The sequence below is a fragment of the Apis dorsata genome, unplaced genomic scaffold (assembly GCF_000469605.1).
Source record: "Apis dorsata unplaced genomic scaffold, Apis dorsata 1.3 scaffold_74, whole genome shotgun sequence".
NCBI lineage: Eukaryota > Metazoa > Arthropoda > Insecta > Hymenoptera > Apidae > Apis > Apis dorsata.
This window is the reverse complement of record NW_006263372.1, coordinates 1,642,663-1,659,024: the sequence shown is the minus strand read 5'-3', so window position 1 is coordinate 1,659,024 and position 16,362 is coordinate 1,642,663. Positions and strand designations below refer to the sequence as shown.

Here is a 16,362-nt window from a genome sequence, read left to right as displayed (position 1 = left end):
TATTAATAAATATATTAATTATATTAAATATATTAACTAATTATAGTTTTTTTTTTTTAAGTACTCACTCCAGTACCATAATGTTGAATACCCACAGCTTCAAGTTCTTTACCAATGCCAACACTTCCAACTATATATACTTTTTTATCAAATTTTTTTTCTTTAAGATATACAGCAGCCAAAAATGAAGTGCATACTATTTCATCCTAAATAAAAATTTAAAATAATATTTTATATAATATTCTATAAATATTCTATTCAATTATAAACATTGTAATACATTTTACTTACTATTGTTGCATCATAGTTCAAATCATTACATTTTTTTAAAAATTCAGCTCTAGTTTTAGTATTGTTATTTGTTATGTAAAAGAATTTTTTACCTAATTCTTTCAACTTTTTTACTGTTTCAGGTGAATTCTTTATTACCTCTGTTTCTCTCCATAACACACCTAAGATTTACTGAGATTAATTAACATTATTTATAATATTGCACATTGAATTATTTATTTATTATTAATTATTAAATATTTCAATATTAATATTATAATATAAATGAATATTAAATTACTTCTATTTTAAAATATTTTAAAATATCATTAAGAAAAATCATTTTATACTAAATAATCACTCACCATCACAGTCTGATAAAACTACATCAATAGAATCCATTAGAGTTTTAAATTCTTCATTTGATAATGATAATATATTTTTTGTTTTCATTTTACTATAACCTACAGGAACAAGTATTCAAACTAAAATGAAACTGTCTTCTAGTATCCACACAAAATATACTCTTTATCAATTAATCGCTATAATAACTACACAGATAATTTTAAACAAAGTATGTCTATCACTGACAATCACGCATTGACATCGTGACCTTCAGCATTTATTACATAATATAGAGATATAAATCGTGTCTTTCATTCATAACTACCAATATACGATGAATATGCTGATGATTATGACTTTATTTTAATATATGTTATAATTTTTTTATTTTAATATATGTTATAATTTTTTTACTCAATTTTGATTATTAAATATTTTCGAAATATGTTTTATACACATATAAAAAGAAATAATATAGATCACATGATTATTTTAAATAAAAATAAACTTAATTTTATTATTTTATTAACTTAAATTATTATTATAATTATATAAAATAAAATTTAATAGAATGTAATCATATCATTTAAAAAGTTAATTTCTATATTTTTGAAAAAAAATCATATATTAATATAATATCGACATAAATAATTTTTATTAATAAATTAATATACATTTTTAATAAATTCAATAATTATTTTAAATCACATTTTAATTATAATTAGAATTGTTGCAAAAATTCTCTCAAGAGAATGACGTCATATTCTTAGTCTACACTTATATCATGTATCATGTTGCATCAAACAACATAATTTCCCATCTCTATTTATTTACTTTATGAATCAGATCACAATTGTCAAACGAGATTTTAGATTTTCAAAATTTGATGTCATATTTTGATTTGAGAGTAGTAAAGAGAGAAAAAACTAATTGAAGAACAAATAATATACGATTGTTATTGTTTACTGAAACATATATTAAAATACATTTTCAATAAATAATAATTCTCAACAAGAGAAAAAAAATTAACCAATCATAAATTTTGATAAAAATAAAAAAAAAATTCTATGTATATATATATATATATATATTTTTTTTTTTTTTTTTTTAAAAAAAAAAAAAAAAAAATATATATATATATATATATATATATATATATATATATATATATATATATATATATATATATATATATATATATATATATATATATATATATATATATATATATATATATATATATATATATATATATATATATATATATATATATATATATATATATATATATATATATATATATATATATATATATATATATATATATATATATATATATATATATATATATATATATATATATATATATATATATATATATATATATATATATATATATATATATATATATATATATATATATATATATATATATATATATATATATATATATATATATATATATATATATATTTTTTTTTTTTTAATTTTTCTAAATAAGATAAAAGATCACCAAGCGATTCAATATAATAATCAAGTATAAATTTATTTTTTTCTTTATCACATGATGTTTCCATTTATTTATATCTTCTAATTTAACTCTTGTTAAAACTAATAATGTCTTAAAGTGATGCTGATTGTCTCCTATAATTAATGTACATTTAGCATTTTTTGAAATCGTTTTATTAATATATCTGAAATGTAACATTCAAGTTTTCTTATTAATTATTTATATAGTTTTCTTTTGTACAACTTTCTATGCATACTAAAATTTCAGTACCTAATAAAAAATATAATTTTTAAATCAATTTTTACATTATTTTATTATTATATAGAAATTATATGTGTAAAATATATATATGCCAGGTATATTAATATTATTAACAAAAAGAATTTTTATATTTGCACTTATAGCAATAAAATATATATTGAAATCACTTAAATATTATGCTATTATTATCAATTTTGAATAACTAAAATATTTATCAAAACCAACTAGCACTGCACCTACCTCAGAATTTTTTTCAAATAAAATATTTTTAGTGATTAATATTTTTAAAAATATTAATAATGCCTACATAAGAGTTATAACTTCCTAATGAGGAAAATGATGTAAATTTTTCTCCTGATTATAGATGCATATATATTAAAGTTTGGCAGAAATTTAAAAATATTTTATTTAAAGCAATCTATATAAAATTTTTTTCTATAAAAAATAAATTTTTTTTATATTATTTATTTCTTTATATACAAAGATATCATTGGAATATTATATTTTCTTTTTATATAAATATTAACAGAAACATCAGAAATTTTTCAAAAAATTTATTATAAAATATATTATAGCTTAATTAAGTACATATTCAACACTACATACGTGAACAATATCTATAATACATAACAGTTATGCAATTAGTATTAAATTGTAAATAAAAAAAAGAGAAAAAAATAAACAAAAAAGTTACGTAACAAACAAAAGACTTGAGAAATTTTTATAATTCTTATATTATCTTTTATAATTCTAATTGGTAGAAATTTTTAAAAAAGAAAATCTAGTATTGTAATATTTAAATCTTATTATCATATGTACATTTCTAAAACAAAATTTTTCAAAGTCATGTTAAAAGATTTGCATCAGAAAAAAAATGTTTTTAAAATATATCAAGTTGATAATTCACATTTCATACTAATTAAAGCTAATATTCCATTCTTCATCACTGCTGTATTTTTATATAATTAACACGTTATTTTTATTTTTTATTTTGTGAATATTAAATTGACATCACAACCATAAATGTAAACTTAAGTATAATAGAATAGAGTCAACATATTACCAATCAAAATTATATTAAAATATAACTGATTAATCAGTTTATAAACGCGATGCAATTCATAATATAAAAAGTAGATTTTTTTGTTTTTTTTTTACATTTGTATATTAATTCTTATATATTAAAGGGGCTATATAATAAAAAATCAAAACTATCTCTTTGTTACAGATAGCTAACTTGGAAAGTTTTTTTTCAGCGCCAATTTATAAACAATGTTTAATTATTAACTATTATATGTTTCTTTAAGATGTTTTTAATTTAGATCGAAATGGCCCCAAAGTATCAGTCTTTTGGTTTAAATTTTGTTTTATTATACATAGTTGAGCATAATTCTATGAAATCCGATACGACTTAATAAGAACATATCATATATGTTCTATGATTGATAACTTCTATAACACAGTTATAGATATATGTAATCAAAGGAACATTTTGTCCGAGTATTTGTTAAATTTTGTCCAAGTAATATTGTAATTAAAATGTTATTTATAAATTGTTATAAGTTTTTGCTATAAATTTATTTCATGAAAATAAATTTAATATTTATAAATTTGTAATCAAATTCAAAACAAATAAATAAAAAATATATTGTATAATATAAATTTACTCGAACAAAACGCTCAAAGTTATTAAATTAATAATTATATATTCTTAAAATTAATGGGATTCCTATGTTAAATATGTTACATCTCAATATATATGAATATAAATTGTGATAAATTTATATGCTATTCTAAAACTTATATACTCTAATAATAATTCTATTTTAACAAAATGAACTTATAGTTTGATTATCGAATTCTATATGTCGATAATTGCTAATTACATATTACTTCTAAAATTCATAAAATTTGTCACATCTTTTGTCTTCTTATTTACGAACATGAAATAAATAGGAACCAGCCTTACAAATCATAAAATACAAATAATAATTAATTAACAAAATTCATTAAAATTATAGCAGTTTAGGCTAATTAATTTCAAAATAATATATACTGTTTTTTTTAATTATAACGATTATGTTATAACTCATATATATATCAATACTTCAGTCATAAATCTTAACTTTGTAAATAAAAAAATAAAAAGAAAAAAGAAAAAAAAAATAAAAAAACTAAATCATTACTTTTCTTTTCTTTGCATATGCAACTTTAACTACATTCACAGTCTCCATTAACAGAGTATCTAATATAGTTACAGTAAGACCATTTTTTACCGCGAGTTCATCATGATGAAATTTCGTCCATTCATCTTCCTCAGCTTGAGCTTCTCTAGCTAATAATTCATCAACTCGGTCTCTTCGTTTTCTACTCCAACGCATTACCATATTTTCTCGTTGCAGTTTTGTTTTGAAACCGAATAATGTAGCCACTTCTTTATTCACATAAGCATTAAGCTCTTGTATAGTCTTAGGAATCTTCACGATAGGTTTTGTTTTTACATTTGGTTTTGTCCAACTTGGACCTGGTTTTTCGTATTCAGCTTGATAAACTTCAGCGATTGTTTCTTTACACAAATCGAAAAGGAATGTATTGTAAATTCTTCTATCTTTTTTCATAGTCTCGTCATTTTCTTTGGTTAATTCACAAATTTCAGAAGGAGCTTCTAAATTCATGATATCTTCTCCAGCTTCCTTAGCTTTAAATATTATTGCTGTCGCTTTTTCTGTAAATGCTATTAATTCCTCTATGTTTGAAGGAATCACAGCTGGAGGAAGAGAAGGTGACCCAAGCGAAGTTGAAATTCTTGCACTTCCAGTAGGTGGAGTGTAGGGAGGTGGTGGTTTATTTGGTATTTTTCGAACATAATAGGATTCTTCTTCTGCTTCTAATTTTTTAATCTATAATAAAATGAATATAAAAGAAATTGAATTTTACAAAATATAATGGAATGATAGAAATAAATTACCTCTAATTCAATCTGAAGTTGTTCAATACGAAGTAATTTTGCTTCCCAATCTGCAACTTCCATGCCAGGTTGTTCCAATGAAGCTATGCAAATAAAAATTTGAAATATGATGCAAACTTATGAAAAGTTTTATAAATTAATTATCTAGGAAAAGCAACACGAATCTTTATATTATATTACAGTTCACATTTTATTTCAATTAAGTGCTTTGATGATTTAAAAAGAAAAAGAAATAAAAAAGAAAGATATCAAAGTATGAATTGAAAAATATTTTGATGCGTTAAAATGGTATAAAGCTGTGATAAAATCATACAAGATCATATATATGTATATAATAATTATTTTCTTTTGAAAAATATTTGAAAGGAAGACAGGAAATATAATGTTTTATATTTTATATTGTGTTGCACAATATTTACAAGCTTTCTTTGTGCATGTAGAAATTGATAGTAGTAATATCAAGTAAATATCAAGCACTCATGCAACACTGATTTGTATAAAAAAAAACAAGTCAATGTTTATTTCATTCAAAGTTTCGTGTTGTATTACCTTAAGTACTTATTATCTCGACTTTGTTACTCTGAAAATAAATAATATATGGCTATACGAGGCAATGCTTTGCACAGAAATATACAGCCAACATAAAAATTAATGAATATAAATAATATTGAAATTCAAATTTTTATAAATTATATCTAATATATATGATTTACATAATATAAAATATTTATCCATTCATATATTCATTCAACAATAATATAATTTAAAATAATTTAAGTGTTTTTTATAAATTTATATACATATTTATATATACAGATATTTAATATAAGGGATTAAAACAATGAAAAAATATTTACAAAATATGAAAGAAATATAATTATATAAATTCATTATATAAATATATCATCAATTATATAAATTATATAATATATCATTCAATTATATAAATATATATTTAAAAATGTGATTCTAATGAAATTCAAATTATATATAAATAAATTCATATATAAATATATAAATAAAAAAATTATATAATTTTAATTTTATAGTAATTTAATAAATGAAATTGTAGAGTAGAAAATCATACCTTTTAATTTATCTATCATGACTTCTATATCCTTTTCAGATGTTGCAACAATAGGTGTAGCATGAAATGTATTCTTCGAATCTATATTTTGATTTTCTATGTTTGGATTACTTAATAAATCATCATTTAAAACATCGATATTCAATCTTGAATCTCGAGGAGAATCCATATCAATTTCTGATACATCTTTTGGTGTATCTCTGTCTTCACTTGACTCAGATAAAACATTTTGTTCCTGTTTTTTCTTTTTCGTTTCGTTCATATTAGTCACATTTTCTATTAATTGATTTTCTTTTTCTAATATTATTTTTTCAGATTTTTGATTTTCTATTTTTTCTGATAATAATTGATTATTTTTAATACTAATTTTATTAGAAATTTGTAATTCCTTATTATTTTCAGAAACACATTCATTGTCTTGAAATTTGTTTACATCATTTTCTGAATTCAACAAAGGTTTTTGTGAAATTTCATCAAGTATTTTTAATACTTTTTCTGATTTTTGTATTGCTTCATATTTTTCTGGTATAGACGATTTTTGTATAATAGTAGATTTCTGGAGCTCGCTTTTATCAAATATTTCAGAAACTTCAAGACTTTCTTCCGAAATATCTTCATATTCTGGATCTTTCACAACATCAAAAGTTTTATTCATCATTACATTTAGTGATACATTGGATGTATCTTCAACATGTTCTATTATCTTGTTATCATTTACAGAATTTTCTTCATGTTGCATTTTATTATCTTGAACAACATCATGGTCATTTGTTTTACAAGACGAAATAGATTTCAATTCGATAATAGAATCTGTAGAACATTTAATTCCTTTTTCTATAACATCCAATACACCTTCAGTTACTTCAACTAAATTATCAAGTTGTTCACCATCAGAACTATCTTGTTCTATTATAGTTTCCAAAAATTTTTGTTCTTGTGATACTATTTCTTCTTTATTTCTGTCTGTTTCTATGAATTCTTCTTCTGCTAATTCTATTTGAGCATCAATTTCAAGTTCTGATAAACTTTCATTTTCTACACTTTCTGGTTCTAATTCGGTTATAATAATTTCTCGAGACTTAGATTCACTATAATACGTATTCTCATCATTTTCAATTTCAACATTTGTGTCTATAATCTCAGTATTTTCGTTAATTATTATTTCTTCATTGATATTTTTATTATTATCATTGCTGAAGTTCAAAAGAGAGATTTCTTTGTTAATATCACTGAACGTCATTTTATTTTTTTCTAAATTTTCTTCTAAATTATTATTTAAAGTAACATTACTTGAAATTGATTTTTCTCTTTCTTCTATCTGTATTTCATTTTTATTTTTTACATTATCTATATCTGTATGATTTTCAGTTTTCTCTTTTATCGTATTATTTTCGATACTTTTTTCAACTTTATCCAATATTTTAGTGACAGAATCATAAATAATTTTTTGGAAATCATTAGTTTCTATACTATTTTCATTTTGCTCTTCATCATTGTTTTTAGAAATTATATGCAATACATCTTTGCTTTTATTATCACATTTTTCAAAATGGTAATCTAATGTTTCATCAAATTTTATTTCATGTATTTCAATATTTGTAGATTCACTTTTTGGAATAAATGAAGAAACATTCTCTATATCTTCTACATCGTCCTCTATTTCATCATTAATTATTTTATTTTTACAAATTTCATTTTTATAGTTAACTGATTGGGATATGTTTTTTGAATTTAATGTATTCGAATCGTTGAATGATTTTGATGTTTGACTTTGAGATTTTTCCCATGCAGAAATAATATCAAACGAATTAGATATAGTCCAGTCATTTTTATTAAAAGTTTTATTCAAAAATACTTCTGATTGATTATTATTCTCAATAATTTCTTTTTTACTTATATCTAAATCATAATCAGAAATATCTTGTTTCGATTTTTTAATGGATTTTTGAGAAACTTCTTGAGATTCTATTATCTCTTCAGTTTGTGTAAAGACACTTTCATTTTTATTATTATTAGTTAATTCTTTAGATTCTTTTAATAATAATTCTAAATTCTTTGTTTTTGAAACTAGATGTATATCATTTATATTTTGATAAGACATATTATCATTTATTATATCTTTTACATAATCTGTTGATTCTTTAGAAGTCTCAATTGTTTTTATTGAATTTGATAACTGAGGAGAAATTTGTCTTTTCAATAATTCGTTTACATATTCTGTAACTGTTGCTTGTTTTGAAACATCTTGAACTTCTTTAAGTGCAGAATTATTCTTATTTTCTAAATGAATTTCTGTAGAAGATATATCATTTATTATTGAACTAAGATTGATATCTGTATTTTGATTTAAAGATTTATTCTTTTCATTATCTTCGACGTTTTCTGAAGATAACGAAGAACTTGTTTTCGATTTCAATAATTGATAACTTTCTACATTATGCAAATCAGTTAAATTTTCTTCAATATTTTTTTCGGGATATGTTGTTTCAAATTCCAAAATATTTATGCATCGATTTTTATCTTGAATCGATTTTGAATAAATTTCAGATAAAGATTTGATATTAGCAGATGTATCATTAGATATTTCCTCATTTCTTTTATATAAACTTAAATTTTTATTTTCAATTGATATTTCTGAACGGTCGTCCTTAGGTATTTTAATATGTTCTGATATTATAGATTTTTCGATTTCATTTAAAATTTTCTTACTTCTTGCTTTATAATCAATTTCTTGGCTACTTGATTTAGAAGGTGACATTTTACTTTGTGGCATTATAACAGATATTACATTATCAACTTCTTCCACTATACTATTGCTATCATTGAAGTTAGTAGGTGACAATAATCTTGTATTATTTGTTAAATATTGTGGAATGTCGGAGTTACTCTCCTTCGAATGTAATTCTATATTTTTGATTTTATCTTCTTTTATAACTTCTACATCATAAACTTCATTGATTTTATCCGATACCGAATGTATTTCAGATATATCTTTTGATGTACTTTTTTCTTCATTTTGTAGTTCATATTTTTTCTCTTCAATAGATTTTTTATTAAAACGTGACATCATTTCTGAAAGTATTTTCAATTCATTTTCAAGCGAGCTTATGTCCTCATTCAAATTTTGATTATTTACACGCAAAAAATCTAATTTTTTAGAGAAATCAAGACTTTCATTAACAGATTCAGTGTTTATTTCTGCGTTAGAATGTTGAATATTGTTAGATTTCTCTGATAAAATATGTTCCAAATGTTCCGAATGTTGAGATTTATTAATTTTAGATTGTGATGAAATAGTCTTAACTCGAGACTGTTCAGAAAATGTGTCAAAATCAGATTTATATTCTTTTAAATCAGATTGAATTGTAGTATCATATTTAGAAAACTTGGCTTCCGATTGTGTATATATATCTGATTCAGACTTTGATGTATTGATTTCAGTTTTAACATCTTCAGAAATACTTTTCTTTGCATCTGATATACTTTGCTTATTTTGTATTTCATTTATATATTGTTGAGTTCCACAAAGAATATTTTTTTCAGATCGAGCACCATCTGAAACTGATGACATGGAAGCAGAACCAAATTTATCAATTTCGATTTGTTCTGATATACTTTCATCAAAAACAGATTGACTACTGTGATTCACCATACTCGATTTTGCGGAACTTAATTGTTCCAATGTTCTTATGCTTCTTAAAGATTTAGTCATTCTTTCAGAATGATTTTTCTCATATCTGGCTTCAATAATTTCATTTTGTAGTATATTAATATTTTTCATAGGATCTTTAATTGATAATTTTTTTGTAGATAATAAATCGGATTCTGATCTAGATCTTAGTAAATCATTGTTTTTAAATATATCTTGCAATTTTTTTAATGGAATCTCAGGTATTTTAAAGTCTGCCAATGATCTTGATTCTATCGCTAATTTTTCATTATCTTTAGAAGCTCCTTTTCTTGACTCCAATTTTTTGCGCATTTCGTAAATTGTTGTATCATATTTCTATTTGCACAACAGATTATTTAATATATATATATAATGAATAACATTTTAAATTTATTATCAATATTAAATTATTTACCTTTATTTGATTCAACAAATTAGCTTCTAAAGCACGAAGTTTCTGTTTCGTCTGTTTTCTAGCTTCCCTTTTCAACCGTGACATCTCTATTCGTCTTTCGGCTAATTTTTCTGTTAGTAATTCTATTCTTCCTTCAATATCGCTCGTGTCCGACGAAACAGTAGTATCTATAAAATAATACAATACTGATTTTTAATAATTAAAACAAATAATTAAATTCTTAATTTATTTAAGAATTTAATTATTTAATTAATTAATTCTAATTTATTTAATATGTTTATATAGATAATTATTTATTTATATAAAAAAATTTTATTTGTATGAATTTGTCAATTATAATTAAAGATATTTAATAATAAAATTACCTTGTAAAAAAACATTAGATGTTGCAGTTACAAGTTTAAGTGCAGCTTGTTCCATTCGTGCAACACGATCTTCTTCCGTTCTTAATTTCGCATGCCAAGCCATCCACTCTTCTACACAATTTTTCCGCGATGTAAGCGCAGCTTCACGCGCATTTAAAATTCTGAAAAATGTAATCACGTCTGATAGCAGAAATAAATCTTCCATATCAATTTTATCAAACAACTTAAATGTGAAAATTATAAAAATTTGAAATTATTAAAAAACAATTATTTGATCTTAAAAATTGAACCAAATAATCTTTGCTATAGTAGAATACTGCAATAACAGTGGAATGCAGATCACTGCTGCACTGAATCTATTTTTACAATGCTTCATTTCATGATGTGAATATACAGTTTATTATTAGATTTCTTACACGTGTTTCTTCTTTCTATGATTCGTAATGTTATTAATTTAGATTCAATATTATATTAAAAATACTTACCGACGATAATGAAATATATAAATATATTAATTTAAAAAAAGGTATGTACTTACTGTTCGAGTTTTTTAGATGTTTTCAAATTATGATCTTGCGATCTGATAACTACGGATTTGGAGTAATTTTTATCACTCTCTCCAGAACTATGATGAGAAATAGCAAAATTACCAATTTGAGATTTTGCTTCATCAAAATTATGTCCATTTTTGTCTTGACTACAACAAGAATTTCCGTAAATATCTACATTTTTATCAAATATTTTCTGACAAAATACATTTTCTTTAGCGTCATAATCGTCTATTTGATCTGTTAATAATTTTAAATTTTTATCTTTCGTATGTTTATCAATAAGTGCATTTTCATCATTTTTATCAAATTGAACAAATTCTTTTTCCATTCTTGTTCGTTTATTATGATGTTTCACAAATTCTTCTGACATTTGAGAATGAGATTTAGACCGTAATATATTTTCTGTAAGTATACTAGATGATGATTTGCTTTTTTGACACTTTGAACTTTTACGTTTAAAATTTGATTTTGATTCGGAACTATATTGAGTTTTTTTAGACATGTCGGTCGGAATTGATTTACTACTTCTTTTAGAACTTTTTGAATACATCTGCAAAATATCTTCAGATACTTGTGATGATTTCGATGTTTTCAATACAGTATCTTGACTAACTGAACTTATTTCTTCTGATAAAATTTCACTATTTGTAGAAATAGCTTTTAAAGATTCTCTTGGCGATACTAGAATCTGAAAATGATTATCGATTACTTGAGAAGGTTTTGACTTTTTAGATAATTCTTCTACTAAAGTATCAGATTCTGATTTAATATATTCAGATGTAGATTTATTTAAATTCTGTTGTAATAATTCTGATACATCAGAGGGAGATTTTTCTTTTTCGAAAAGATATTTTCCAGAAATATTTATTGAATGATTTGGAATTAATTTCGCATCAACCGAATTATATTGATTTGATTTCAGTCTAATAACATCTGCTCTGGGCATTTTTTCTTCAAATTTTCTTGATTTTATTTCGTATTTAGATATGTTTCCATCTTTTTGTTGTTTGTTGTAAAGACATTTTTCTTCGGACATATTTTGCATAGCTTTATCAGATTTATCAAATTTTAAAAACGATGCGTTAGATTCTTCAACGAGATTTGTGAATTTATTACTTTTTAATAAATCAATTTTAGAAAAATGTAATTCATTTTCCGACATCTGCATACGAGCATCTGCTTGAGATCGATCGTGTTGTTGAGATTTATCAGAGTCAACTAAAGAACTCATAGAACTATTGCTTCTTATATCATAACCCTTCATAGGTCCAGATAGTCTTCTTGGAGATTGGCTATCTGCGCTCCGTTTTAATTTCGTTAAAATGTTTTTAGTAGATATTTGAGGATTAAACATATTTCTTTGTTTTTGCAGCATTAGTTTACGTTCTTGACTTGCAATTTTGTGAAGCTCTTTTAATCTAAAAATAAAATTTTTATAAATATGTAAAAAATAAATAAAACATTTCTAAATAATAAAAAATACGATACCTGTTCATTTCATCTTTTTCTTGTTGTAATTTTAAAAGTAAAGCTCTCTGCTTTTTTTTAACAGAACTAATACGACTATCTTGTCCAGTATCTCTTAATGCTCGTTTTTGTTCTTCTAATTTCACTAATTTTTTAGTTCGATCGTTTAAAGTTTTTTCACGAGATTTAAACAACATCTCAATTTTATCATATCTTTGTTTTTCATCTTTTATTAATTGTGCAATCTAAAAATGTATGAAATATTTAAATCTAGATTTAATATCAATGTAGAAATTCTTAATTATTATACTTACTTCTAAATCTAAATATTTATTAAAAGAACAAGTTACATCTCGAGTTGAAATGCTAATCTCTGTTCCAGTTTCTGTCCGTATAGAAGATGTAGTTTCATGTAAGCTTATTTCTGACATTGTTCTTAATTTGCTAGGCAATGATATTTCTTCTATCTGATCTAAATCTTCAAATTGTTCTACTGAATCTAAAGAAAAATGTGGAACTTCACTATCTCCAATGAATCCTCGTTCATATGGTGTTCCACATATTTCTGAGCATCTACTTTGTACATTTCGTCGAGTAGAACGTATATCTGTTTGAGTTGCCATATCATTCACTGTTTGAGTTTGTACTTCTACTGCTACTGGTTTAATTATTTTATTTATATTATCAAACTCATTTCCTATAGTTTGACTTGTAATATGATGTACCATATTTGTCGGAAACGCTATGTTAATATTAATATTATTATTAAGAATTAAATTAAAAGATAATTAATATATATAATAATATATATATAATAAATTTTTTTTACTTTACCATTATCAGTAGCAACAAGTTTATGTGCTTTATTACTATCATTGCAATGTTTAATATCATCAATATCTCTTTCATCCATTGTTTTAGAAAAATGTGGATTTATTTGGTTATTTGGTTGACTATGCTGTAATGATATATCTTTTTCTTGATCTTGCCTAACATTATACAAACATTTTTCAACATCCATTACTTGTCTCAATGATTCATTAAAAGAGTCAAGAAGATGCAATTCAGCTTGGAATTGCATATGTAAGGCAGTTGGATGTAACTACAATTATAAAATTACTTTTATATTAGATTAATTATAGATTAAATAAAATTATAATTTACATATGTTGTATATGTTATTACCAATACTTACCAATAACATATTTTCTGATTCTGTTTCAATTTTACCCATATTATGTTTTGAACATTTCAAATCTGCTTGTATATTATTGTTTTGTATGAATTGTCGCTTTCGTTTAGATCGAGGTATAAGATTCATATCTGGAGTAACTAAATCACAAAATTCTTCTTGTTGTAAACGATTTTCATCTCTAAATGAAATTCTTTTTGGATCAAATAATGCACTTGACAAAATATTATCACTTAAATTAGATTCATTGCTATTACTATTACTTTGTTTATCTGTAGTAGCAATTTGTGTAAATGATTCTTCTTCCTTTTTCATATTTACATTAGTACATTGTGTTAAAGAATCATCTGTATATTTTGAATCTTCTGTAGTTTTATTCAATTTACATATATTGGTACCTTGTGCAATTTTTTCAGAATCTTTATTTTTCATTTGTTGTATAGAAATAGTGCTTGGACTTTGAGTTCTTACACTTATATTTGAATTAGTTATACTTTCTATACCTTCAGATTCTTTAGAATTTATTATATACATTTTGCCATCTATTTTACTTGTTGAAGGTTTTATTTTTTCAGATTTTTTATTTTGTTCCTTAAAAAATATATTTCCTGTTTTTCCTTGAGACTGACATGTTATTTTATGTTGTTTAACTTGCCTATTTTCAGACGAAAATATGTATTTTTGATCATCCATTTGTTTTAACATATGTAAATCATTTTTATTTTTATAATCAAAATTTTCAAATATGTTTCTAGATTCCCTAATTGTGACTTTATCTGATAACTTTGAAGATCGTTCGGAAAGTGATTCATTACTATAAGATCTGTTCTTAGATTCTAAAGAAGTATCTCTTGATTTTAAAGATTTAGTATTAAAAGATCTGTGTTTCTTATCATTAACTTTTTTAGCAGTTGATGTTGCAAAATTTTTAGTCTTTGATTTTGATGGAACAAAATCACTTTCCCTTGGCATATGAAATCTATCATTTTTTAGTTTTGAAACTATTACATTTTCACTCATATTGTTAGAAAAATCTTTTCTAGAAGTATATCTAGGACTTCTGGATCTTCTATAAAAATCTTGCGTTTCATCTTGTTTGGAAAATAAAGATTCATCTTTTCTAATTCTTTTTCTATTTTCTTTTTCTCTGGAATTTTCTCTAACATATTCTTTTTTCTTTGATAAATTTGAAGATATAGAAATATTTGGCACCTTCAATGGTTCTATTTCACTAGTAATAGTTGATGAAACATCTGATGTTGAGAAATCTAATCTTCTTTGAACTCGCTCAAAATTTCTTGTTTTTTTTTCTCCTCTTTCATGAATAAATTCCTTTGAAGGTGTTTCAAATTTTGGAGATATCGATTCTTTAGATGCACAATTTTCTCTGTTCGAAAAATCTAATTTCTTTGCAGAAATTTTCAAGTCTGGAACTTTCAATGGTCTTATAAAATCCATTTTATGTACAATCTCATGCAAATTCTGTGTACTATCAGACTTTATTATTCTTGAAGGTTTAATTGCATTTTTATTATTTGATTCTTGTGTTTTTATACAAACTTCAGAACCATCATTTAATATAAGCTTTCGTTTCACAGCACTTATAAATGTGAAAGGATATGGTTGAATAGGTTGATATGATAATTTTTCTAAATTTTTTAAGTCAAATTCAATTGGAAAATTAGATGATTTGTCTTTAAAGATTTGGTTGGTAATGTAATCTTGTTGCTGTTAAAATTATATTTTATTAGATTATACATAAATAATATAAAAAAATGATTAATATTATTTTTATTAATACAAAATTATACATATATAATATAAAAATAATAAGGTAATTAAATAAAAAAGATTAACTCACTGCAGATGCTTCAGCACGTTGAACAATAACATCAGGATCACAAAAAAAGACATATTTCTTTTTTACATTAATATCTTCTTTTTTAGAATTACCACTCATATTTTTATATATATAGCATATCAATAAATTTATATTTGGTTATTGTTACTTGTTTGTCCATGCTTGAAAATATATCATATAATATATATCATAATGATAAATATACTTTATATATATTGAATAAAAAATTACATAAATATTATTTTAAAAATTAAAGAATATTTCATAGAATCAAAAATAAATTAAATAATTACTGCATGAAATAAATTATTTTTAATATATAAAATTTAAAAATAATAAAATCAATACATAATCATGAATTTATTTAAACTAATATTTTAAAATAATAATATTAATATAT

At 22.7% G+C, this 16,362-nt stretch overlaps 2 protein-coding genes across 2 annotated transcripts in view; both read right to left on the bottom strand.

Moving 5' to 3' along the window:
* Nucleotides 1-906, bottom strand: part of LOC102681357 (glycerol-3-phosphate phosphatase-like) — a 2,227-nt gene extending 1,321 nt beyond the window's left edge. Inside the window, exons 1-3 of the mRNA XM_006610540.2 lie at nt 636-906; nt 292-452; nt 69-206 (exon numbers count right to left, since the gene is read on the bottom strand). Of these exons, the coding sequence (XP_006610603.1) occupies nt 69-206; nt 292-452; nt 636-723 (387 nt within the window). The 5' untranslated portion in view covers nt 724-906. The remainder of the gene's footprint in view (nt 1-68; nt 207-291; nt 453-635) is intronic.
* A 3,323-nt stretch (nt 907-4,229) lies between these two features.
* LOC102681619 (MATH and LRR domain-containing protein PFE0570w-like) lies at nt 4,230-16,128 on the bottom strand. Its single transcript, XM_031508023.1, has 11 exons — nt 15,963-16,128; nt 14,105-15,829; nt 13,744-14,011; nt 13,224-13,651; nt 12,931-13,154; nt 11,430-12,860; nt 10,892-11,052; nt 10,527-10,693; nt 6,442-10,447; nt 5,355-5,437; nt 4,230-5,286 (listed from the first exon to the last, which is right to left on the bottom strand). Exons 1-11 carry the CDS (start codon nt 16,059-16,061, stop codon nt 4,561-4,563), a joined length of 9,318 nt encoding a protein of 3,105 aa, XP_031363883.1. The 5' UTR covers nt 16,062-16,128; the 3' UTR covers nt 4,230-4,560.
* Nucleotides 16,129-16,362: the final 234 nt, after the last annotated feature.